This window comes from Nipponia nippon, unplaced genomic scaffold (assembly GCF_047370975.1).
Source record: "Nipponia nippon isolate SJK-2023a ecotype South Korea unplaced genomic scaffold, ASM4737097v1 scaffold_7, whole genome shotgun sequence".
NCBI classification, from domain to species: domain Eukaryota; kingdom Metazoa; phylum Chordata; class Aves; order Pelecaniformes; family Threskiornithidae; genus Nipponia; species Nipponia nippon.
The window spans coordinates 39570263-39596300 of NW_028262391.1; the positions used below are offsets into that span (position 1 = coordinate 39570263).

General features: G+C 40.4%; 1 protein-coding gene across 1 annotated transcript; it reads left to right on the top strand.

Annotated features, from left to right (window-relative positions):
* Positions 1 to 91: 91 nt before the first annotated feature.
* Positions 92 to 26007, top strand: VPS35 (VPS35 retromer complex component). The gene is made up of 17 exons (XM_087739530.1): positions 92 to 176; positions 6461 to 6559; positions 8056 to 8152; positions 8918 to 9041; positions 10521 to 10703; positions 11022 to 11235; positions 12017 to 12100; positions 12564 to 12673; positions 15594 to 15690; positions 15781 to 15929; positions 16423 to 16630; positions 17171 to 17326; positions 20236 to 20358; positions 21310 to 21489; positions 22689 to 22928; positions 23645 to 23788; positions 25105 to 26007. The coding sequence occupies exons 1-17, from the start codon at positions 174 to 176 to the stop codon at positions 25282 to 25284; spliced, it is 2391 nt and encodes a 796-aa protein (XP_087595656.1). The 5' UTR covers positions 92 to 173; the 3' UTR covers positions 25285 to 26007.
* The last annotated feature ends 31 nt before the right edge of the window (positions 26008 to 26038 follow it).

Consider the following 26038-nt stretch of genomic DNA (forward strand, 5'->3'; position numbering starts at 1 on the left):
CATCGCCCTCTACGCCAATCGGCCTGGAGAGGCCCACTTCCTCGGAACGGACCAATGGTAAGGGCGCGGCGCGGCGGCGGGGCGGGGCGGCGTGGGCGGCGCAGTCACATGACGGTGCGCGGCGGCGCTGCGGGGTGTTGCTGGTGGGGGCGGCTTGTGGCGGCGGCGCGACCATGGTGAGGGGCGGGCGGCCGGGCCGGGCCGGGCCGCGGCGGGGGGGGGGGGCTGGCGCTGGCGGGTGGGGCTGGTGCTGGCGGGTGCTGCGGGGTGCGGCCCGCGGGAGCCGGCGCCAGCCTCGCCCTCGCCGCTGCCGTGTGTGCGGGTGGGAGGGGTCCGGCCCGCGCCCGCCGGTGGCCGAGGGGCAGGCCCGGCCGCCCGGGGCCGGCCCGGGCCTGGGGGCTCCTGCTCGTAGCTTCTCGGGAGCGCCGTCAGCGGCGGCGCTCGGCTGGCGGGGGGGGCGGGCCTGGCGGGGCGGGGGGGGCTGGAGCCGGGCCTGGAGGCCGCCGCCCGGCCCGGCCCGGCCCGGGCGGAGGTGAGGGCTGGGCACGTTGTGTCCGCCGTAACGGTTCGCGCTGTGGTGGGCGCTGCCCGCCGCTGCGGCGGGTCAGTGCGAGTCACTGCTTTACCGGGTTCAACCGAGTTTGCTTGTAGGGGCGCGGGGGAGGTTGGTGTTTTTATTAGGGAAGCGCTGCTGCACTTGCGGTCCGAGTTGAAGTGTATTTTAGCGTGCTGCTCCTGTCATAAGCGCGAGGCTGCGTCGTCTCTCGTGCTGTGCCCGTGTGCTCGTGTTGCCCACCTTGCAGTCTGCTGTTCAGCTCTTCCTGACCCTCCAGGACTGCTGTTTCAGACTTCCCTAGGGAACCTCCTGTCTCTTCCTGCAGAAAAGGTGGCTTTGCACCGGTGGGCCCAGCCCGATAGAGCTGTTTTGGAACAGATGTTGGTGTTTATCCGAGAGGGAAACCTGAAATTTCAGCATGAAAATAGCTCTTATTGAGAAATGCTTTTCAATTTTCAATAAAAGTAAGGGGGCAATCAAGTTTCCTAGTAAAACTGGAAAGCCTACCTGTTTAGTCTTATGTGGTATTTAATATTCAATAAAATTTTAAGCAGCACTTGTTATAACCATCACAGTGGAGCGTAAACAGTACTAACAGTATCTAGATAGTGATACAAAAACTGAGTGCTTTATAAAGCAGGGATTGCATGGTTCCTAGGCTTTTGGGGCAGACTTTCTTTCTTAAGTTATGTGTATGTTGGTGTAAGTTTAATGCTCTACCCTCTAGAGGTGTGTGTGGAGGCAAAACCTGTAACGTTACTTGAAAAATGAATGGAAAATACTTAATTGGGGGATGAGAAATGCTAAATCTACATAGGTAGCAGTCTCTGTCCCCCACATAAGTACTTTGTGGTAGTCATTAACTCAAGAATGACACAACTTCCCTCTGCCTGTCACTTCCATGGGAACTGATATCAGGTGATTCAGAAAAAATAAACTTACAGATGTTAAACATGTTAATCTCCTCTACCACATTAGGCTTCACTGCCATTTCCTATGGCCAAGCTTGGTTTAAACCTTGAAGCTGAATGTTTAAGTACCTTTGACAAGACTGATTTTAAGAGGGTGTTCTTGGTCATCTCCTGAATAAAAGGTCCAGCCCCTTAATTCTTGTTAATGTCTTGTGGCTTCCTGTGGCAGTAAGTACCAGTTTAAACATGTGAAAAATGTTTTCTTCTCTCTGGTTCATCTTTGAGCTCCTATATTGTGAGATATAATAGAAGTTCTGGAGTTGCCTTCAGTATTGTGGAATAATGCTTCCTATGTGGTACAAAATGTTTGTGCGGTTTTTGTTAATTCTGAGTAGGTCAATAACTTTTACAGTAGTGCATTGCGTGCACCCAGGCTTCATCTGTCGGCTGGCAGTTGTCCCCGTCCACTTCTGTAGCTAACTCATCTTCTATCTTGGGTAGCATTCATTTTAAATGTCTCAGTGGTGACTTATTGGTAGGTAGTCCTAATAAAGTCCAACTAGGAGGATGCAGAAAAACCTCCTTGGGTAAATCTCATTCGTTGTGGTACTACACACAAGCATGTGAGCAAACAGAAGGAAAAGTCATGTCTGGAATAGGCTGTAAGCACATCAGTTATCTAAAGAAAAGTACTTAATCATTTGGAGATTGGAAGAAAATGCACTTTAGAATGGAACAGAAGCAAAACCTTCTACTTTGTATTATTTATACTCTGCATCCAGCTTAAGTTACCTGTATCGCCAGAATACAAGATATTTGGTAGGCTCTGCAAGCTTGCCTTGAATTCGGCTGTATTTCAATACTACATAATTCTTTCTCTTGAGTACTGCAATTTACTAGATTTTTAAGTGGAACGAGCATCTTAACTGGTCAACACATTTACCCAAAATAATAACCATCTTCAGAGTGCAGCTAAGTCTTAAGCATGAAACTAAGTATGAATCTTATGAAGTCTTCCCATGAAGATGAGTGTTGGAAAATAAGTAAATCGTACACAATAAGTGTAATGTTCACTTTGTATGCTCAAGAAGAGTTGCTGTTATGGGAATAGGCATGGTCCAGAATAATGTTTGCTGCTGCGATAATACACTTTTCTAATCGTTATTGGTAGGATAACTTGTATTACCCACGCTGATCAGCCAGGCAGTAGACTTCTTCCAAGCTAGTTCGGGGTTTAAAAAAATTATTGTTTTCCCAGGCAATTTACAGTTTACTAGCCTTTATTTAAAAAAAACCAAAGAAACAAAACCTGAAACAAGCAAAGAAAAAACCACACACACAAAAACCCATGCCAAAAGCCATCTCTCCTCATCTGCCTGCCAAATTCAGCTGCTGAGTGTTGTGACTTCCATAACTTGCATGTGGCAACTTGTGACAATCCTTTCTTCAAAGCTAGAAAAAGGCTATGGTCTCTTGTACAGAAACTGATAGTGCAGCTGAAAGAGGCAGCTCTCTGTCCCTTCTCCACTGCTCACTTGCTCCCTTGTGGCTTCAGAGGAAAAAAGATTAGGGAGCAAGTAAAGCAGAAAACTCTGCTCACATCAGTTCTCCTTTTTTTCTCCAACATTTGCAGTGTATCTAATGGGGGGTAAGGATCAGGCATTTCTAAAGTCTAAATGGCTGCATAATTGCTATAAATTTCTTATCTTGTGTTCATGCAGGAGTTTATACCTTATTGTATGTGCTGTTGACAAGGCAGGACATTCTGTGCCTTGATTACAGAGTACTGCTGCTTTTCTCCAGTGTCAAAGGATCTTCCACTTCAAAAGCTTATGTTCAAGATTCTTGTTTGTAGATTGGCATAGGACTCCACAGCGAAGTTGCATTTTTTTATAAAATAAGACTTGAAAATACCATCTTGTGTTATTAGGTTCCTCATTTAAAGTGGACGATACAGAAAATGAACAGCTTTATTCCACGTTGTATCTGATAGAAGAACTGATGTCTGGTTTGGTGTGTGCCCTGCTGACTGTCATTGGTAGGCTTTTGCTGTATGTTCTCTTTTCTTCAGTTGCTTTGTGCTACAAGTTCCTCAAACTTCAGGCATATGTATCAGGAAACGTGTATCTTGATGTGATCTTGTGTATCACTTGCTAATAACCAGGTTATGTGCAGAAATGCTCTACGGTTCTGAAGCTGAAAGTAGCTTGCTTTCTGAAGTAGAAAGAAAAGTGTAAGCTCATAAATATTCAGGCTTTGAAAACTGAAAAGTAAGAAAGAGTTGAAACTTGTTCGGTGGTGCTGCTGTTAAGATGTGTTCTCTTCATGTAGAAGTAAAGCTGCTACAAACAGCACCTGAGACTGCTTTGGTTGTGTTTGTTACAATCAGTGGTAGGTTATCTCACGGCCTGCGCAACTGCAAAATGCTGAGGTTGTCTTTTCTTTAGAGATGAAGTGCAGTACCCTTGTAGTAAAGACATCTTTGTTTAGACCAATCACCTTCTCAGTCTTCAAATCAGAACAGATATGAATGTAATTTTACTCTTAATCTTGAAGAGATGCAGATGTTACCTCTTGTGGTAACATGGAAATGCTTCTGTCGGTGAATTCAGTCATGTACTTGCTACAGTCCCAGTGTTGAATACAGTGTGGGGCCTTGCTGCTCATATTTAGAGCAGAAATGGAAATACTGTCAATGTCTTCTGTTGATGCGGACAGAATCTGATGTAAAGCTGACTCTGTCTCATTATAAATGGGAAAGCTAGGTCTGACAGAGCAAAGCTCCAAAATTCCATTATTTCCCCAACTGTTGCTAAAAGACAGCGGTTAAAGTTGCATAAGAAAGTGTATACCTTCAATTAGATATTTCTGATAAGATCATTACTCGTATCATCTAAACCGTAGTCAAACTCGTAGTAGCCATTATGCTTTAACCAGTGGTTTTCACACCAAAGGTAAGGAAACTGATGTACCTGTGCTCTGCCAGCCACTTGGGGCTGTAGTAAGTATTATGTGTTTCAATAAATGCTGTCAAAGGTGTTGCTGTCAAAGGCCTTCTTTTCACACCCTTACTTGCAAGGTTTTACGTGGTTGTAGGGTGAACTAGGTGCAGAGAGCACTTTGTAAGAGGTGCAGTTACTCTAGTTAGAATTGATAGTTTTTTTCTGTTGACAAAATAAACTTGTTAATTAGTTATTGTGCATGGTTTGAATATTACTGAAGCACGTTGAGTCATAGAAGTGTTGGTTGGAAGGAACCTTTATTTCTTATAGCCTCCTGCTTGAAGCAGGATTGTCGCCACTGTTAGATCAGATCAGTCTTGGTTTTGACTAGCTGGGTGATTGAAAACCTTCAAGGGTAGAGATTTACTGTGGAAATGTACATTTGGGCATGATCAAGGCAAGAACAATATTGCATGGTACTGTCTGTTTTCTGTATGTGGAAAAGGATAGTGGGGAGAACAAGGGGGAGACACTGTCTGCGACTCTTATTTAGGGACATTCCAGTTGCAGAACAAGAACTCAATTAAATATGGGAGAAAATGGGGTGTGTCAAGGCTGCAATGCTCTATAACCATTAAGTTGCTGTTAAACTAAAACCTCTCTATTTTAATGAAGACCTCAATTTTAATCTGTCCTCAAAAGATACTTATGGGGACTCCAAAGCATGGGGTGTGTGGGAGGAGTTGGTACCCAAGATACTGTTTTTAAGAACATTAGGATGAGGTAATTCATGGTCTGCTAGCTTGTTACTGAGATATAGTTAAAAAGAGGAGACCAGGAACCTTCTGAACACAGTGGATGAGGGGGACAAGTACAAATAGTTGAGAAATTACTGAAGCTGCAGGCTCAGGGAACCTGCTCTGCGAATCACTGTGTACATGGTATTTGTCAAGACTAGAGAAGATGTAATTGGGACGCAACATCAGTGCTTTTATCTCTGTCAATATTTCAGAGAGGCCATCTGAAAACAAACTGCAAGATTAGGAGAGGCTGGGAGGCTCTAATGAGATGGTGAAAACTGGGCCTAAACAATAGGTGGATGGTGGTGTTTCCTTGTAAGGTGTTAGCAGAAAGGCTGGTTGCAGGTAGGGAGAGCTTTAGGGGTTCTGATCTAATTAAATTTGGACATCTTGGAGGATAACCTAAAGATGCTCATAGAAACTCATCTTCTCAGTCTGGTAGAGGGCAGGGAGCAGCTGTGGTAGAAGGCCTATTATAGCTGGGTTGGGGGAGTCTAAGGCTGTAAGCAATGGATTTCATTAATATTATAAGAAAATTCAGTATGATCCTTGGAAAGGCAAGAGGTGTTGAAAGTTTAAGTTGAAGGCCTGGAATGTGCCTCTTTGAGGAGAGGTAAGAGGAAGAGGGTCACTGGGACAAGTCGGGGACATGAAGAGTTGTTGCTTCTCTTCAGTTCTCTATTGCCTTCTGCAAGTCGCTTCTATCTTTGAGAAAGCACTAACTGTACTTTATCCTTTGCTTATCTGAAACTTGTCCTTAATAGAGTTGTGTGGTTCAGATAGCAGTTAATTGAGAACTTGTGAGTGCAGGAAAGCATCTGTACAGTTGCAGTGTGTGCTGTCTAGGCATTGCTTTGCAGCTCTGTGGAAAGAAGTAACAATGTTTCCTCTCAGCATAGTGATATCTTTGCATTCTCTTGAAGCTTTTTCTTGCCAGATACTTGCACTGGGTTCTTGACCTCTAAATGTTAGAAGGGAAAAGTTGACCCTGGTCTGGCCCCATGGCTTTGCACTCCAAGAAGCAGTGGTGCTCACAGGCTACCCATAACCTATCTCCTCCCTGCCCTCGGGTTTTTGCAGAGTAGTGGGAACTTTCTCCCTTGCTTATCACACAGCTATTTCTGACAACTCTTGAGTGGTCACACTGCAGTGTCACTTGCGCTGGGTTCTAAACTACGGGAACCCAGTTTGAATCAAGTCATAAACAGCTTCATAAAAATAATTGAGTTCTGTTTCTTTTTTTTCTTCCAGCCAACAACACAGCAATCTCCTCAGGATGAACAGGAAAAACTCCTGGATGAAGCCATTCAGGCTGTCAAGGTGCAGTCTTTCCAGATGAAGAGATGCTTGGTAAGAATGTGACTTTAAAATGCAATGAAGCCTCTTGTCTGCTAGGAGTAAAACAGTAAATCAATACTAATCTCTAGTGCTGTGAGGAATATTAACCCTTTATGCATCTTTCTGGCAGGGGCTTTGCAAATAAATAAGGCAGCTACTCAATGAGAGTGAGGCTTGAGTGTTCTTTGAATGTGTCTTCCTGGTTTTGCTTGAGTATTTGACAAGATAAATTATAAAGGTCCATCTTTATAATTCATGTGCTTGCATTTAAGTAAACCTAAACTGAGAATAAGCCTGCCATTTGACATCACAAGGTTATTGCTCAAATTCATTTTATATGGAACTATATGATGAGAAACTATTCTTGTTTATGTTCAACATACTGGTGTTTTTCCCATGTAGTCTTTTCTTGGCATGAACCACAGACTGTGAGGTTAATAATGAATTACCTGCTCCATAGGATAAATTTTGTAGTGATTAATTGTAGACGCATGCATGAATTCTTCTGTGACTGGAAAACACCATTGGCTAGGGTTGTGCTGAGATCTTTATCTTGAAATTGTAGCCAAAGCAGGCAGATGATGTTATCACGCGTAGCTTCCTTGGGTTTGAGAAGCCTATTTTTATTTGGAGACACTGCTTAAAGTTGCAATGAAAACTTAAATATTCCCATATATTTTCATGTGGTTAGCCAAGCTAACTTTGTTTGCAGCCAAATGACAGTAGCAAGAAAGGTAGCACCTTTTCCAGTTTTATACTCTGTGGAATACTTTTGAAATCTTTGAATTAGCTGCAGCTGAGCTTTTCACTGCTATCTGTGACTGAATGACAATATACTAAGTGGATTATAGTAGCAATTCCTTCCATTCTCCCCCAAAACTTAATGCTACTGCTTATGATGTGTTGAACAAGTATTTATAGGTGGTAGATGAGAAGTTTGTCTTGTATCCTGTGATGCTAGGTGATTATATGCATCATAAGTGTAAGTTATATGCAGCCTAATAAAGTGCGGCTTTCAGTAAGGTGGTGTTCTTGGGTGAGAAGTAGGGGAAGAGGAATCTAATTCTAACAGTGGTCTGCTGGCAGTGCATATCCTCTGTCTGCTAGAGGTTTCTTCATGAGATCTGAGCAAAACAACAGACCAGATTGGAGGGGGGAATCTGTTCTGTTTTGCTTGCTGGATAGAATCTGAGTGGTGGGTGGAGATTTCTGCATAAGCAAAATTTTCTTGTAATTTTTTGTACCATTAGGATTACAATTTATTACTGTAGATCTGTCTTCAGGTACGTCTTCTTACCACCTTCAGGTATAATGTTCCACTTAATTAGGATGGGCAAGGTAGTACAAGCTACATACTAAATCACTTGATTTAATTAGAATTATCGCTTTCCTGATGTTTACTTAATCTTTGCATGCCTTTTTTAAAAAGCTACAACTGTAGCTTTCTAAAATACTGCAGTTGCCTAGTATTATTTCTTACAGACTGTTCTCTCTTTCTTCCTCTAAAGGACAAAAACAAGCTCATGGATGCACTGAAACATGCTTCCAACATGCTTGGTGAGCTGCGGACTTCTATGTTATCTCCAAAGAGCTATTATGAGCTCTGTATCCTTTGAAGAGGAAACAGATAGTTGAAATGCTGAATTTGGAAAGAAATGTTCATCTGCTTTTTTGGTACAATGGCATCTTGTCAATCTCAGATATTTGCTACTATTTTTCTCAGTATTTAGTTCACTGGATATATTGTAGGAGAATATACACTTATTTGCTCACTGTGTAAGTTCATCTTTTCCCTTTGGTATAAAGCAGGTCTTTCATGTCTTTCTTTGGGAGGTTTCAGGAGTCTAGTTCTATAAAAATATCATCTCTGCAAAACAACTCTGCTTGCAGTATGCTATCCCAAAATCTGTAAAACCGACTTATTTTTTGCCCTTCATTATTATCTTAGCTTCTAACCGTAAGTCAGTGCCTCGATGTATTTATGAGTGCATACTGCGATACTTGAAGGGAAACCTTTTCATGAGACTGGGGACTAGAATGTGAATATATTAAAATACTAATTTTTCCATGTGTGGATGATATTATTCTGTGAGACATAGTATGCCTTTAGATATTCTGTTCAATCACATTCATTTGCTTGCTATTTTGATTTAATTCTTTTCCCTTTTCTAATATGCTAATAATGACAGTTGAAGGCTTGGGGTTAATTTTGCACATATATCCCAATAGTGATCATTGTTTCAGAAGTACTACCTACTTGGGTATGATTGTCTTTGGTGCAGCGTCTTTCCTCCTTGGTGTGAATGAGCAAATTACTATGTAAATCTATTGTAGAAGTTTTAACTTAAAATCCTTAACTATGAGAAAAAGACATGGCAATTTCTGATGAGCTACACTACTTGGAAGTCTACCTGACAGATGAATTTGCCAAAGGAAGGAAAGTGGCAGACCTTTATGAGCTAGTACAGTACGCTGGAAATATTATTCCAAGACTGTAAGTGTGTATATGTTAGTGTTTGGGTTTGTGTTTTAAAAACTGGTGAATAGTGGTCAGACTCCGGGTTCAGGTAATGATTGACTCTGCATTCTTGCTTGGCAGCAAGAATTCGGTTTGCAATGGTGAATAGTATTTCTGCATATCTTAAGAGTGGGTTGCTATGAGACTTCTGAGATTTAGGCCAAGAGTGCAGCTGCAGAAGGTCAGTTCCACCTGCCAGTGTGTTCGTTTTGCACATGATCAAGATGGAAGCACTTTGATCTTGGCATAAAGTTGGCTTTTGGGTAAAGAGCTGCTCAGTGGAAGATTAACCACGTACTGCATTCTGATCAGTGAGATTGACTACACATTTATTAAATTTTTCTGTTATCTGTTAATGAACTTGTACCTGAGGATCTAGGTCTTAGATCCTCACACACGGTAGATGCTTCATAACCATCTGTCTCTTCAGAGAGTACGAAGTGTGAGAAGGAAGCTGAAAACTTCTGCAACTTAATTTTTAAAAGCTTTGTGTTTCTGAATACGTGTTTTTGGCTATGTTTTAGCATGCTAGAGATACTGGAAAGCTTATCCTTAAATATGTGACCATTGGGCTGGAGTTGATCTTTTAGATATTTAGACTTAGGACTCAAATTTTGCTTGGTACTGCAGTTTTTAATTCCTGACCTTATGTGCATGCCAGGAAGAGGCTTTGGAGACACTAGGCTGCATCCTCGTGCAGTTTCTGGAGTCTGGCTAATGACTACCACAATGTCTTTACCCCTCTGTGTAACCATTTGAGTTGTCTTCCTGCCTGCTTGATGTAGACTGTAGTTGTCCCTGATGAACACTTCTGGTGCTTTCATGGAGGTTCTGTGTTCATCCATGCATGAGGCAGAGAAGCATGCAGAGAGGGTTGAGGCCTCTAAACCAAATATGTGAAGGTTCTGAGCATTGTGTTTTTTCTCTTAAGCTGAAGGGGAGTCCAAGTATACTGGAGCACCAGTCCTTTGCATCTTGCCTGTTCCTTCTACCTGTTGCTTAATATAGAGATGCTGAAGGAACGAGTACAGGCCTGGCGATTTCCAGAGAGCATAGCATCTATCTGCTAGACTACAGTGTGAAAGAGGCGTAACTGCTTCATCATAATAGATTACTTATCTATATGTGTCAGAGCTGTTTTCCAGCTTAGTGGGTTGCTGGAAATATAGACAAGCTAGTCTGAGAGCATTCAGAACTTTATGCATGCTAAGCATTTACACATTCAATATATAAAGCATTGTAATAGGTCAAATGGCTGTTCAGACTTGCTGTGCTGTGTAGCAGAGGAGAATAGGAGTTGAAAGCTGACTAAATATCCAACATCATGAGACCTGGATGATATTTTATTGCTTTCTGTGCTTTGGTAATACTGCCAGGATGGAAGAAAGGAACTGTTGCCTTTCAGTGTGATATTGTTACTTTACAATTTATTGTTTGATTCTGTGCCTTTTGCAGGTATCTCCTGATAACAGTAGGTGTTGTCTATGTCAAGTCATTTCCACAGTCCAGGAAAGATATTTTGAAAGACCTGGTGGAGATGTGCCGTGGAGTACAGCATCCTCTTAGAGGCCTCTTTCTTAGAAACTATCTCCTGCAGTGTACCAGGAATATCTTACCAGATGAAGGCGAGCAAGCAGAGTAAGAAAGATGGGCTATAACTTTAGAAAATTATCATTTTTAACAGAACATATTTAAATTTTCTGTATGACTTCAGGTTTGAGAGAAGTAGATATGTTAGAGTTCTATAGACTTGACAGGTGTTTTGTCCATTAAGAATTCCCTTCCAGAACTAAGGCTTCCCACAAGTGAGGATATGAACCTTTCTTATGAACCCAGATATCCCACCACACACTTCCCCACCCTCCTACCTTCTTAAAAATTGGATGTTCACCAGTGGATGGAAGGATGAATACCTCTGACAAGCTTTTCCTGTTCCTAACCTGTTCTCAATTGCAGTGAAGAAACCACTGGAGACATCAGTGATTCGATGGATTTTGTGCTGCTGAACTTTGCTGAGATGAACAAACTTTGGGTTCGAATGCAACACCAGGGCCATAGTCGGGACAGAGAGAAAAGGGAGCGAGAAAGGCAGGAACTGAGAATCCTAGTAGGAACAAACCTGGTTCGCCTCAGTCAGTTGGAAGGTGTTAATGTGGAGCGATATAAGCAGGTGGGATGTCTGTCCATCCTTTGTGACTTCTGTTACTTTTTGCAAGTGAAACCGGTTTGGACTTTCAGATGAGCAGCTTGAAGTGTCACAGCTACGCTGAAAGTTCAGTAATCCTGGTGCTTCTTGAACTCTTTCACCTGAGGAAAAGCTCTGAATGCTACTAAACCTGTATAATGTGTTGTGAGGCTAAGGCCATGACTCATGCATTTTTCCTAAAGCTCGTCTGTAAGGTTGACAAGAAATTTTAAAACTTTCCTTCCTGGTTCCCATTTTACTTACAGAATAACGAGTGGGTTCAAGGAATGTGTACATGTACAGCATTCTGTGATAGACTTTACAAGTTAAATGAAGCTATGCTTTCCAAAGCATTCAAGAGAACTGTAATTGCATGAAATGATAGTCAAGCAAATGTATCATTTAGAAGTCTGTCCCTTGTAAGTTCTACCATATAGCTGCTGAAAACAATTTTGAGCGGTACTGCTGAGACCCTGAGTAGTGGTATGTGCCAGCAAAGCTAGTAGCACTGACTTACTAAATCAAAGCTTGCAGGTCATGTAATGTACGAAAGGGACAGATGTCTGCAACCAGTAGATTTTTTTTTTCTCTGAAGGGTGGAACTGCTGAAAACTGGGACTTTTTATCAGAATGCCTTTATATAAAGAATAAGCTGAGAAATGTTAGAAATACTGCTCTGCTTGGATTAAATGCATATGTGTGAATATAAACGTAGAAAGTATTTGTAAAATCACTGCAAGACTTTTTTATTTTTTTGCTATTCCAGATTGTTCTGCCTGGAATATTGGAGCAAGTTGTAAACTGTAGAGATGCTTTAGCTCAGGAGTACCTCATGGAGTGCATCATACAGGTGAGCTGCTTAAATTCAGTTGCAGTGGTGGGATGTGAGGACACTTATTCCTATACTTTTAGTCAGATTCAGGCTACTTTCACCTCTTCCTCATGAAATGGAAAACTTCATCGCTGAGACTCTTACATAGTGGCTTGTCCCATATTTTTTACCAGATGGGCAAAGTGGAGATGAATCCATTTTGTGCTCCTTCTGTTGCAGAAGCTTGTAAGCATCTGAGCAGCAGTGCCTGCAGTATGAATTGTAATAGATAGCTGGGCCCTCAAGTTACCATTTATCTTGCATCTCTTGCTTCGTGCATTCACCCAGTCAAGGTCAGCTTGGGGAACCCTAAAGCATTTGTAGGCCAGACCGTATTTACGATGTCGCTATCTGCTTTAGAATGACTCTGTTGCATTTTACTGCTGTGTAACAATTGGCAAATTCAGTTTATAACTTGATGACTATTGATCTAAAACTTCAGGTTTTCCCAGATGAATTTCACCTCCAAACCCTGAACCCATTTCTCAGAGCCTGTGCTGAGCTGCACCAAAATGTGAATGTGAAAAATATAATTATTGCTTTAATTGACAGGTGAGTGACCAAGGGGGTGGAAACTGGCTCAAAGTTAAGTTTGTGTTGTGCTCAAGCAGATGATAATTCTTCTAGCATTTAAAATCTTTCAATTTTTTTGATATCTCTAACTTCACTGTTTCCATGTCATTCTATCAGCTGTAATTAAGGCTGTGAAGAATATTACTTCTATAGGTTCTGCTCTCTGGACTCTGCTTTTACAGCTTCCGATGAAACCTGCTTTAGGGACTGATTAAAACTTGTTAACAGATCAAGCCAGGAAACAACCCATTTAGTATTGACCAATTTTGTGTTTCTGAACTAAAACGGCAGCAGTGTTCTGCTTTGACAGCCATATCGGTCATAGGTACCTCTTGAAAACTTGAAGATACTAATGGCTAAATCATATATCAAGGATACTTTACCTTGCAATTTTGATCAGAGAACATAACATATGCCTCTTCAGAAAAGAGCTAGTAGGAAATGGAACTACTTTCTTAAATCTTAGTTTACCACTAGCTTCCTGCCTGTTCTCCCAGAAGTGTGGTTTTCCTGTGGAGGTACTGCTTAAAACTGCTTGCACTGAATTCAGATATGGGGGAGAGATCGGAACCAAAGTTTTGATTTTTATCCTGAAAGGAAACAACACAGATTATCAGTGAGTACCTGTACTTCCTTAGTGCAGAAAGGAAGTGCAGTTATGGCTTTTTGACGCCTCAAAAAAGCCTTGTCCTCGCATTTGCACACAAACTTATGTACCTTTGTATATCTGGTCCATGAACCAATGTATGGACTTCAGTTACCATAGGGATCTTGAGTCCCACTGGCATTCAGCAATGAGTAGGGTTGTTGTGGCTTTTTCTTCTCTAATGCCTGAAGATGGAGCATGTATCTTATGCATGACTGCTATAACTTAGGATCTTGAATTTTTTACTTAACAAATCTGTAGTTTTTCTCCAGGTTACATCAGATCTATTTGTTCAGCACTTCAGTCTTATTGACGTATCTTTCAGTATTTGTGCATTTGGCAGAGAAGCAGCTCTGCCTTCATCCAGAGATATTCACAGGAATTCATTGATTTCCTACATTTTGCTGCTGTGGCTGAGACTTTTCAGAAATTTGTTAGCTTTAAAAAAACCCCACAAAACCCCCAAATCCTAAGAAGCATTACCTATAACAATCTAATTTCTGAGACTGTCTATCTTGAGACTACTTTCAACAGAGGTCACAGGATCATGCTAGGTTCTTACATTAGCGTGTAGCAATGTAATTCTTGCAAGAAGGCTTTCCTCACATAGCTTTTGCTGTCATGTCTACTTAGAGGACTTCAACAGCTTTGGTATTACCTGCACAGTGTGTTTTCTGTTCTTACTGTTACAACCAACAGTACTGCTACTGTGTTTTGTTGGGCTACTGATAGCATCTTCCAGAGCCTTCCCATTTGGCTACAGGACAAGGGTAGATAGGTAGTGGTGTGATGATTATCTTCTTTGTAGTATGGCCACTTGTGCTTTTGACTATAATGTTACTGCAAGTGTTGGAGGATATGAGTGGATCTGTTCTTGGAATCCATGCAGGTAGGGAAGATATTGCTCTTGTGTTTGGATTGGAGTTGTTAGGAACAATTGTTATGCGTTTCAGTATTGCGTAGTCAAGATGTGAATCTGCCCTATACAGGTAGTGTCTGTTTGCATTTCTCATCTTTATTTCAGCTGGCATGGGATAATTGAAACTGAACGTCAATGACTGCTGAAGAAGCTTGTGAAGCTTTAGTCCCTGTTCCCATGGGGCTTTCCTGTTAAAGGAATCTTTCTGCAAATAGTCTTGCTGCTTTGGGATCTTTCTTGCCTTAATAAACCATTCATAGCTTTTAATTATGCTGCCATCTGCCTGCACCTTGATCATACTTTGTAGCATGCTGACCTTACCCTCTGAGCTGTTGCCAAGAAAAGCTGCCTTGAGAAAAGGCAGTGATTGTTCCTGGCTTTAGAAAGTCTGCTTGTTATCACCCTAATGAAATATAAGAGTAGTTCAATGTCTATTTTTCCTGGCAGTGAAGTGTTTTGGCACTTCAACCTTTTCTTACCTGCCTCCTTGTTTCAGGCCCAAAGTTCATTCAGAATCAAAGTTTAGAAACCCTGGGAGAAATAACTTAAAAAAATTTAATCGAGTGCCTTTTCCTAAATATTTTTTTAGGTCTTTCTCTAATTCTGAATAGAATAATCCTCTAATGATTAGAAAGCAAAGATAGCAATGCAGAGCTTTTGAAGCTGCAGCTTTGGTAAGGTGCTAGCCTTCCTATCTCTGCAGAAATGGTGGTTGGCATGACTTTCTCCTGTTACAGCTAGAGATAGCTCTACAACATCTTTTGGATGCTTGCTGGATAGCAATCTCTTGCTTTGTATTTTTCCCAAAAAAGTAGTCTCCTCCACTTCAAACTTACTTTGTATTTTGCTTTTGGCAAACAGTGAAAGTCCCAAACATGTTGGTTTATCTTTGGAGACAAAGCATAGTTAAGTCAGCATATTTCTTCTGGTTTTTCTCTGGAGACTGTTTTGCAGAGAATGCTACTGCACGTCTAACTTCAGTAATATCACTGAGTGGATGCAGGATATTTGCTCTTCCATCAGCCTACTCTATACCTCTTTCTCTGCTGGAAAGAACAGAACACTTGCCGCTAGGTGAAGAACATGGATTATGAAACGTCCTTCTTGCTCTTTCTTCATCTTGCTATCTCTGTTGGCACTCTTTTCCAGGACTGATATTTACCAGGCTCAGTTGCTCTTAAGGCTTCTGACTTCCGTGAATTTTGTTTTTGCTTGTAATGGAGCTTGCAAATATACCTACAGGACTTGCTTCTTCTGCAAGTATCTTTTTCTGGCCTGTAATCTGAGGAGTGGAAAAACTGTTGACCAAGCTGCTTTCCTTTATCTGTTATCAGGTTAGCTTTATTTGCACATCGTGAAGATGGACCTGGTATCCCAGCAGATATCAAACTGTTTGACATCTTTTCACAGCAGGTTGCTACTGTTATACAGGTATGCTGGGTATTCTTGCAAGCGGTTTATGGGATTTTTTTTGCAAAGTTATGTGCTTTTTTATCAACTCAGTGCTGTCTTAAATTTCAGTCTCGGCAGGACATGCCCTCAGAGGATGTGGTATCTTTGCAAGTTTCTCTCATTAACTTGGCTATGAAATGCTACCCGGACCGTGTTGACTATGTTGATAAGGTGTTGGAGACAACCGTGGAAATATTCAATAAACTTAATCTGGAACAGTAAGTAAATGTCACTTGGATTCTCTCTGGAGTTGCACCACGTTTGGCAAGATAGCAAAGAGACATACTTTGGATGTGTAAGGTTACTGCTTTTGTGCCAAGCTATAGAGGATCACGATAAACTACTGACTACCCAGGACTTGCTCACCTGTGCATAAATCCTACTGCGCAGCTGCACAGCTACACAGTGTGTATGCCAAGCTGTCTGTAGTCATTATCTGTTCGTCCCTTACAGCACTCTACCGTTCTTCCGTTGCTGAATTTGCAGCCACAGTCTCTGCTTCTGCTATCAGCAACTTAAAATGTGCAGTTTCCACTATACATCCTAAAGAGCAAGATATGACTTGTTTTGATACTTTATTTCCTATCTCCCTAGCAGCGAGTTGCTTAGATGTTGTGGTATACATCAGAGTTGGTATTGAGGCAGACTTTAAATCTGTCTACATGTGTGAACTCTTGACTAATTGTGTTTTTTGCATATATTTTCTTTTAGTATTGCAACAAGCAGTGCTGTTTCAAAGGAGCTGACTAGACTTTTGAAAATCCCTGTTGATACTTACAACAATGTCCTGACAGTTCTGAAACTAAAACATTTTCACCCACTCTTTGAATACTTTGATTACGAGTCCAGGAAGAGCATGAGTTGTTACGTGCTTAGCAATGTATTGGATTATAACACAGAAATTGTGTCCCAAGAACAGGTATGATACAAGTTAGCTCGAAATTCTAGGTATTTAAACTATTGTTTGAAGAATTGAAAAGATGTACCAAGTGACTTCATGCAGGGCATGCTTTGTTTCCTAGTCTTCATGCCCCTGCATGCCTCCGCATGCCCCCGCCTCCTCATCTTAGTAGCACAGGCTTTATTGCACTTCATAATTGTTCCACCCATGTTCTTAAATATCTTGTCTTTGCATATCTTACCTAACCTCATCCTAGAGACTACTTCTGTTAGGTTTGAACAAAGACTCTGAATCGCCTTAAAACTAGGCCTGTTACCTAACGAAGGCTGGATAGTACTTTTGGAACCTGCATTTCCTCTGTACTGCTGTGCTGTCCCACTTGTGCTAAGAGGGACCCTTCTTCACGGACTAAAGCAAATATGTCCTAAAGCATCACCAACGAATAGACTTTCCTAGTGCTTTGTCAGCGCTATGAATGGCTGTAAAGGTGCTCCCAGTTGCTGTCAACTTATGCTTATAGACTGCTCCAGTTTAAACAGAGCTTATTGCCTTTAACAGGTTGATGCGATCATGAATTTGGTATCCACGCTGATCCAGGATCAACCGGATCAGCCTGCTGAAGATCCTGACCCTGAGGACTTTGCTGATGAGCAGAGTCTTGTGGGAAGATTTATTCATCTCTTGCGTTCAGATGACCCTGACCAACAGTATCTGGTATGGTGATCAGTGCTTCTGAATGCTTGTGTTCTCTGAACTGTTGGTTCTTGTGTTATTTACTATACAAGAATTCAGTGTAGCTGGGAGCTGGGCCATCACTGCTCTGGCACTACAAACTCAGTAGAAAACATTATGTATGACACCTTTAATGGTAGTATGAAATGTTTATTTGGAAAAAGCAGGCGAGGGCTTAAAAGCATTTGTGGATTTAAACTTTTCGTCTCATGAGGTGGCAGTTTGGATGCAACTATATTAGTTTATGGTAACTCCTAATTAACATTTTGACAACTTCATATAACCATCTATCTAAAAAGCAGCAAGCGAAATTTGGAGCACTGTGCCATTTGCATTCTCTTGGTATCAAAATACATAACAAAGCTCAGAAAACACAGCTAGTATGTTTGGCCTCGGACTCTAGTGTAGGTATATGGTCTTCATATAGCATGTAGTATACTGCTGCTTAGTGGGTACAAGTGTTTTTCCTCTCTGCTTGGTCCATCCTTAATAGCAGATTTGATATGGCCTTGAAACTTATGCATTATGTTACTTGTAACATTTGAGTTGATCCATCAAAGCTTTATGTAGCTCTCTGATGTTAGTCTGCTATTTCTGGCTTTAATTTATTTCAAGTTTAAATGATTTCCCTATGTTAAGAAGTGTGTGTTGGGGCAGAGGGATGAGGATATTCTGTCTATGCAAAATCCATTGGAGAAGCTGGCAGAAGATGTGCTGAAGTTGGAAGCTGTTACAGATTGCAGCAGCTAGAGTTAGCACTAGTCAGAGCTCAGGCCTGAGTAGGGACTACTGTAAAGTTACAGGTAGTGTGCCTGAAATACGATTGGCTGACTGTGTTTTAAAGTTGCAGCAATATCATACTGTATCGACAGAGTAGACCAACATCATCCAGTAGAAGCTACGCATAGCATTACTGGCATTCATTTAGCTTGGGTTTAAAATATTGTATAAAAACTTCTTGCTTGAAATGTAGAGCTTTACTGTTCTTGGGGAGAAGCATAATTGTAAGGCCTGTACAAGGATTGGAGGCAGTTGTGTTTCCAGACATGCTCTTCATTGACTGCATTATTTCTGAATATTGCTGGAATAAGGCAGGAAGGTCAACCAGCTTTTCATTCATTTCAAGAATTATATGGGTTGATTACAGCTAGCAAGTACCATATTCATATAGGAAAAGCCAAGATAGCTAGGTTTTTGGTTTGGTTGGTTTTTTTGGTTTTGTTTTGTTGGTTTTTTTTGCTAATAGAGAACAAAGCTTCCCTCAAAGGGATGCTGGCACTAAGGGAGTTGGGGTATTTTTACCCCAAAAGACTTTGCATAGCTAGAGGTGTTGAAGCTGTTTTTGCAAAGCTTCTAAACGTCAGGCTGTCTTTTTTTCATCTAGCAATGCCTAGCTTTAATCAGATTGACCACCTTTAAATGCCATCATAGGCCTTGTCAAATTACCTTTTGGATAGAATTCTGTAAGCTACTTACACCTTTTAGTAAAAATGCTTAATAGCTTCTTGATGAGCATCACGAATGCTTGTATCAAATTTTCCTACATTACAGGAACAGTAGGAAAAAATCCGAGACACTGGGATTTTTACAGCATCTCACTTTAAATTATGCATGCTGTGTGGAAGAGATCTGAAATGCAAATTCAAACACCTTACTGCATTACAAGCTGAAGTGGCTAATACAGTGTATTGTGGGTGATGACAGATTTCTATTTATTCATGTTATTTACATAAATTCTAGATGTAATCTAAAAATATATGTAGGGTTGGACATTGAGCTTCACTTCTAAGTGCTTGTTTCAGAGTGGTAACAGGACTGCAATGACCAGAAAGCAAGGTACTACCTGGCTGTAGTAACTAGACATCTTTCTCCTGACACTTAAATAAAAAAAAAAAAAATAAAATAAAAAAAAACCCAAAGCCTTTTAAACTCTGATCTCTAGTAGAAATTTTCTGAAATTTGGTTTCAGAAGTTTTAGTGTAAAAGATGGCATGTCTGAGTTTTTGTCCCCTTTGAAAGGGAGACAGGTGATTACAAACAACAAATGTAATGTAATGTTTAGCTTGCTTGGAACAGATTGATTAATTTCTCTTCTGATACCTGGAATTCTTGCTATTCCTGAGAATTTTGGTTATGAGAATACATGACTAACTATATCAATAGATTGAAATAATCCCAAAATAAGGTGAAGGGGAGAAGCTAACAGTACAAACAAGTAGAGCTCCTTAGTCCCTCTCCACAGGTTTAGAACAAGGGTGATAGGCAGAAAAGTATCACGTTCATATTGTGTGTGCAGCTTGTGCTCAAAACTGAGAAAGGCAATAAAAGAAGCTGTCATTAATGAGCACAATGAAAATCTGAAAACAGGGAAAAATGGCAAAAATTGCAAGTGTGGCTACCAGAATGTGGCATTATAGTCTTTCGCTGAGTATGAGAAGCCTTATTGACTTGTGTTTAGTTTTATGAAGCTTGATTTGTTTCTTTTACTTTCATACAGGCTGCTGTAAGAAAGAATAGTCCTTTTTGTAGCTTCTGTTGAGTTGAGGAGAGAATGTATCTGATGTCATTATTAAATGCAAGCTCAGGCAACTTACATTTTGGATTGTAAATTGCAAGATGTATCTGCAGTTAATATAGTACAGGTGTTGCCTAACACTTATTGAGCAGCTGTAGGAAAAGTTTGGGCAGATACCACATAAAAATCTACAGATACAGCACAAATTTAATTCAAGTAAAGCAACTTGTATGTAATCCCCCCAAAATACTGTAATTTATCTGATGCTAACACAATATCTTTCTGATGCTCTTGTTCCATAGAGTGCAGATTAAGTTATAGATGCAAATAACACACCTCTCAAGAATTCTCTAAGCTTACAGTGCTTCTGTTTTAGATCCTAAACACTGCCCGGAAACACTTTGGTGCAGGTGGGAACCAACGCATACGTTTTACACTGCCACCATTGGTTTTTGCTGCATACCAGCTTGCTTTTCGCTACAAAGAGAACTCCAAAGTGGTAAGTTGACCTCTAGGTAACTCTTGTATACTTGCTTCTTTTTGGCTTTCTTTAAAAATGCATTTTGTCTGGTTACACTTTGCTAAGACTTGATACAGAATGCTATGGTGGGTTTTTTTTTTGCTCGAGGCAGATTTTTACTTGAGGTGTGACTGCTTTCTAATTTAAGGAGGATTTTTATCAATTCATATTATATTACCTCAGTGCTTGAGGAATGATGAAGCAGAAATTGGCTAGTTGTGTTTATTCATGAAGGTGACTGATGTGTTTTTACATGGAGACCAGAGAACTACAACACTGCAAGTGATGGCATGACACTGATTTAAATCTGGATATTGAAATTCATCAACTTCCACATCTGTAGCTATACTATTTAATGTTTCTAAAAGGAAGTGCTTCTTTGTAGGTTAACTTATACGGTAGTTGTAAAAGTGAACACGAAAACAATCGCTGATCCATTTTGGGCCTTTAATGCTTTCTGATTGAGATAGCTTAAATACGTATTTTCCCTTATTGTGGTGGCTATATTGTGGGGAAATAAGTTAAAATGCTGTTAAAACACTCCTCAAAATGAATGTTTTAAAATTCTCTTCTACTTCTGATTGATGCTTCAGACCGAATAATTAGCTAAGTGAACAAAAATTCGAGGCTTTTGCTCAGTTATGTTCTGAGCATAGCTGTGGTAACTGTAATTCAGTGTAGACTTCTGAGGAAGGTTTCTATGAGCTGGTAGGAAAAATGGGTGTGAACTTCTTGTAAATGGAAGAAACATTTTGTGAAGACCCCATGAGGTCAACACAGTACTGCTAGGGCACTCACTAGTACTGCAGTACATAAGTGGCTGGAGTGGTGTGCAGAAGACAGACTGGAGCACTTAGCAGGTCTTATTACAATTTAGATTCTCTTTTCCTTATAGTCTTGTTCAAGCTTTGACTTGTTTCGCTTCTCTAGGATGACAAATGGGAAAAGAAGTGCCAGAAGATCTTCTCGTTTGCTCATCAGACCATCAGTGCTCTGATCAAAGCAGAACTGGCAGAGCTGCCTCTCCGTCTCTTCCTACAAGGAGCACTGGCTGCAGGAGAGATTGGCTTTGAGAATCATGAAACTGTGGCCTATGAATTCATGTCTCAGGTGAGTGTCCAACTGTTACAGTCACTGTCCTGTGCTACCTTAAATTTGGCTTGGGTAGGCTTCCTGAACAGTGAACCATCCAGTGTGATTTAAAACATCTGAAACGACTGACAGCTATTGCTACTAGGTAGAAACTCCTCATCTTCATTCTTGCTTCCCAGGCTGCTGTGGAATTAAGCTCCATTGCTCCTGATTTGAATACTCAGTCTGACAACATGTGGTATGTTACAGTGCTGCCTCCTGCTCGCGTAGTTGGTTCACTGGAGGAGTGTAGCTGTCTCAACATAAAATGCTCCTTCACTGCTTCTAAGACCGTCTCCCAGCTCCTGTTATCTAGCTGGTATTGCCCTGACCACAAGCACTCTTTGGAAGTTCCCTAAAATTTCCAGTGTTCACAACTGCCATGCTGGACTTTGCTAATTAAAATTCTTGTATTGAAACCCATTATATTTACTCTGAAAATTCACTTAAACCTGTTACTTGGTCTTAAGCCTTACTTGTTGCAAAAACCTTCCCATCCTCCCCATCAGATAAAGAACCAATGTATTTAATGTTATCCACGTTGCAAGCTTTGTCCTAATCTTTCCTCTAATACCGCTACTAATGCATGTTGCTAAACTGAGTCGCTGATAACCACAGCCTTTCCTCACTGCCTTGTATCAGTTGCCATTGTAGCACAATTCTGAAGGTGAGAGCAGCATGACAGTTACGTACCTTCTATTAGAAATATGGTTCAAGACTTTTAGTCCTGTGCACTCTCTCAAGGCTCTTTGTCCATGTAGCGGCAGTCCAAACACTTTTCTTACCTACTCTGTGGTTGCTGACGTACCACTCGGCTTCTGCTCTACTGTTTTGTGTGTTTCAAAGAATGAAATCCTTTTCAGGGACTATTTCTGCTACTGAAGTTCTGTATTTGAACAGATGCTTGAAATAAGGAAAAACTCATAATATTCAGGTTATATGTAGGATCCCATTTGTTTACTATGATCACTTAAGTCAGAAGTATTTCTTGCAAGACTTACTTCCAGTCTGTGGATTTAACTTGATTTTGACACACTCAATGAAAGATCTTTTTTCCTGCCTGAAGCTTTTAATATAAAACTGGACACTTTCCTGCCATGTCACTAGCAGGTGTGATTTGGTGTTTTTTCTGATGTGTTCTAAAGCAGTGATTAAGTCTTGCTTTCTCCCTTGGCTAGGCCTTCTCTCTATATGAAGATGAAATCAGTGATTCAAAAGCACAGCTGGCTGCAATCACCTTGATAATTGGGACATTTGAGAGGATGAAGTGCTTCAGTGAGGAGAATCATGAGCCTTTGAGGACTCAGTGTGCGCTGGCAGCCTCTAAGCTCCTTAAGAAGCCAGACCAATGCCGGGCTGTGAGCACTTGTGCCCATTTGTTTTGGTCTGGCCGAAATACTGACAAGAATGGAGAGGAGGTAAGAACAAAGTGACAGCAGTGTAACACATAACTACCTCGGTATAGTTCTGCCTTTCTTCTGAAGGCACTTACTTCTAAATTAGATATATCACTTAGTGATGTAGAGTTGGCTGGAATGTATTCTAATATATGAAGCTTCTAAATCTCACTGCAGTGTAAGTTGCATAAATACAAAAATGGAGAAAACTCAAATTTAAGGGTGGAAGTACCATGCAAGCTTTTGAGTGTCAGCTAGTTTAAGACTGGCTGTCAAAGTACAGTCTGCATTTTGCACGTGTTTATTATAGTAGCTGTGTTTGCGTGTGAACTACTAAACTTCCAAATTAAAGATACAAGTTGTTGAAGTTAAAGGTAAAAAAAAATTGTGTATTCTTCAAGGCTTGTCACGTAAGCTGTTGTAATTATAAAGAGCAGTGTTTGAAATCTGTTTCTCAAAGTATGCATTAGTGTACATATTACAAAATGGAGTTCATTGCTCTCATAATTGAAGGTTTTCAACAACTGTTCATGTTATTGCCTGATTTAACAAAACTTAAAATTGGTGGCAGCCAAGCAAGGTAAGCTTTCAATGACAGCTTGTTCTGCCCAGTTTGTGTAGTTTTGTGTTTCTGTTGTAGACCACCAGGAAATGCCATATATGTGCCAAGGGAAGGGAGCTACTGGAGCTCCCTCGGGTTCTTTTATTTCTTGTAACACTTGTTTTTTTCCTTCTAGCTTCATGGAGGAAAAAGAGTGATGGAGTGTCTAAAGAAGGCTCTGAAGATAGCAAATCAGTGCATGGACCCTTCTCTGCAAGTCCAACTTTTCATAGAAATTCTGAATAGATATATCTATTTTTATGAAAAGGAAAATGAGGCGGTGAGTGGAAATGCATTCTTTCTATTGCATCTTTTTTAAAGAGCATTTCTTTAAGCTCTTCATTCACACTTACACCCCAAATCATGTCTCTTCAACTTGCTCTGTAGCGTCTCGCAAGAGGCACAAGTTCTGGTAATAACAACAGAGTAGTCAATTCTTGATATGCTAGTAAAATTGTCGATAAAAATTCATTCTTCTTACATGGAGGGGAAAAACACCAAACACTTGTGGTTTAGTTATAAACTTAAATATTGTGAGACTTAGATACCTGAAATATTTATTAGATCAAAACTTACTAGGACTGAGAGTCTTAATACTTTCTCATCTAACTAGAGGTACCTAACTTAATATGTACCTAAGGGGAAAGAAAATTCTTACAGCTGTTCAAGGTCACTGCTGAGTGCACCACAAAGGCTTGGTGTAAGCTTTAATTTCAAGAAATAGATATGACATCTCATGTACCAGTTTAAATTCTGCATCTGAAATCTGAGATGGTTACCTCATACATCTTCTGTTAGCAGATATCTAGTTAACTTTTCGAGTTTGAAAAAGCTGCTTGGTCAAGTAGAGATCAACATCGCATCTCATGTCATCATTTGATCAAGAGCAGACATTAATGAATACCCTGTAGTTCTGAGAGAACGTCTAAAGAGATTTTGGGGATTTGCTGACTTTACAGCAACTGAACTGGCTTCCTGCTATAGTAGTGATCTAGTATAGGAGACGCTGTATCTGATAGAGATGAAAATAAAACTTTGGATTTCAAAGCACTTGGCAGATGTAAAAATAGCCTCTGGATACAGTGGTGGTCTGCAGTGCATATTGTGCTGCGGGTTCTGTATAGTGCTGGACTTAACACCATAGGCAGCTGTACTTTCCTAGGTAATGACTTGATCACTAAAAATAACTTAAAATCCAATATTACCATCCTGACTGACTTCTGCAAGAAACAGATTATGTTAGAGAGCGTAGACAATCTGATTATGTGCTTTATTTGTGTAAAGCTTTTTAAATTTATATTGAATAAACTGGAGAGAAATGCTGTGGTAGAAGTTACAAAGCTATCAGGTTAATGATTTCAGTAGTTCTTCACATTTGCTGGGATGGGGGTAATTTCCACAAAACTCAAATCAGAATGGTCCTATGAGGAGCAAGAGAAGGCAGTCTCCAACAGTTTGTCTGCATGCATTCTTATCAATATTTCTAAGAACTGTCCAAATACCAATAGTTTAGAGAGAAGTCTGTTAAAGCTAATGTCTATGCACTTATACACAGGTCTTGTTGAGGACTTCTGTTCTGTTTACGTTCTCCTGTAGGTGACAATTCAGGTTTTGAATCAGCTTATACAGAAGATAAGAGAAGATCTCCCAAACCTTGAGTCTACTGAAGAAACAGAACAAATTAACAAACACTTTCACAACACACTGGAGCACTTGCGTCTGAGGAGGGAATCACCAGAATCTGAGGGGCCAATTTATGAAGGTCTTGTTCTTTAGGAAGATACACACTGTACTTATTTCTTTTCATTTACATACCCTATGTTTTTTTTTAAGATAGATTCATAGGTTGTGCCTTTCAGAAATGTCAGGTTAAGTTAACATTCATGTGTTCGGTCTGGCACTTCAAACACTTGTGTTGAGTGCTCTAACAAATTTGAAAGGTTGGACCAGCAACTACAGGTTTCATCAGTTAGCATGGCTGAAACTTTCCTTGAAATCCACGTGACATGGTAGGGCTCTTCTGGTTCTGATTTCTCTTCTGTCTGTTCACTGTTGCTTCTGTAGCACTAGAGTTCTAAACTGGCAGCGACTGTCATCTGAAACTGTGCCCGATCCTTACAGAGCATCAGGTCTTTGGGATTATTGTATGTCAGATTCTGCTTGTGCTTTTCTTTTAATGCAAGTTAAGACTAAGTGTAATATTTTTCCCTAAAAACTAGAATATATTAATGCATGTTTGGAGAGTTTTAAAGTACCATGTTCAAAAACAGAAGTTATATTTTGCATATTAAGGCTCTGTGACATTCAGTGAGGGCCAGTACTGTGCACAGGGCGTATTTATCAAGATAATTTTGTTCCAAATAGTATAAAAATAGAGAAATTGCAATCTATATAGATATGTATAACCTTCATTACTGTAAATTTAGGGGAAAATGCATTACACAAGTTTATTCGGTATCATGATTTTGCACCAGTGAAACAATAAAGTTGCTATTAACACCTGTTGTTTCATGTCTCTTCAGAGCCCACT

Coding starts and splice junctions, on each gene's coding strand:
- VPS35 (XM_087739530.1), top strand. Junction 20,359..21,309: donor ACAAAGAGAACTCCAAAGTG/GTAAGTTGACCT, acceptor TCGCTTCTCTAG/GATGACAAATGGGAAAAGAA. Junction 23,789..25,104: donor ATGAAAAGGAAAATGAGGCG/GTGAGTGGAAAT, acceptor GTTCTCCTGTAG/GTGACAATTCAGGTTTTGAA.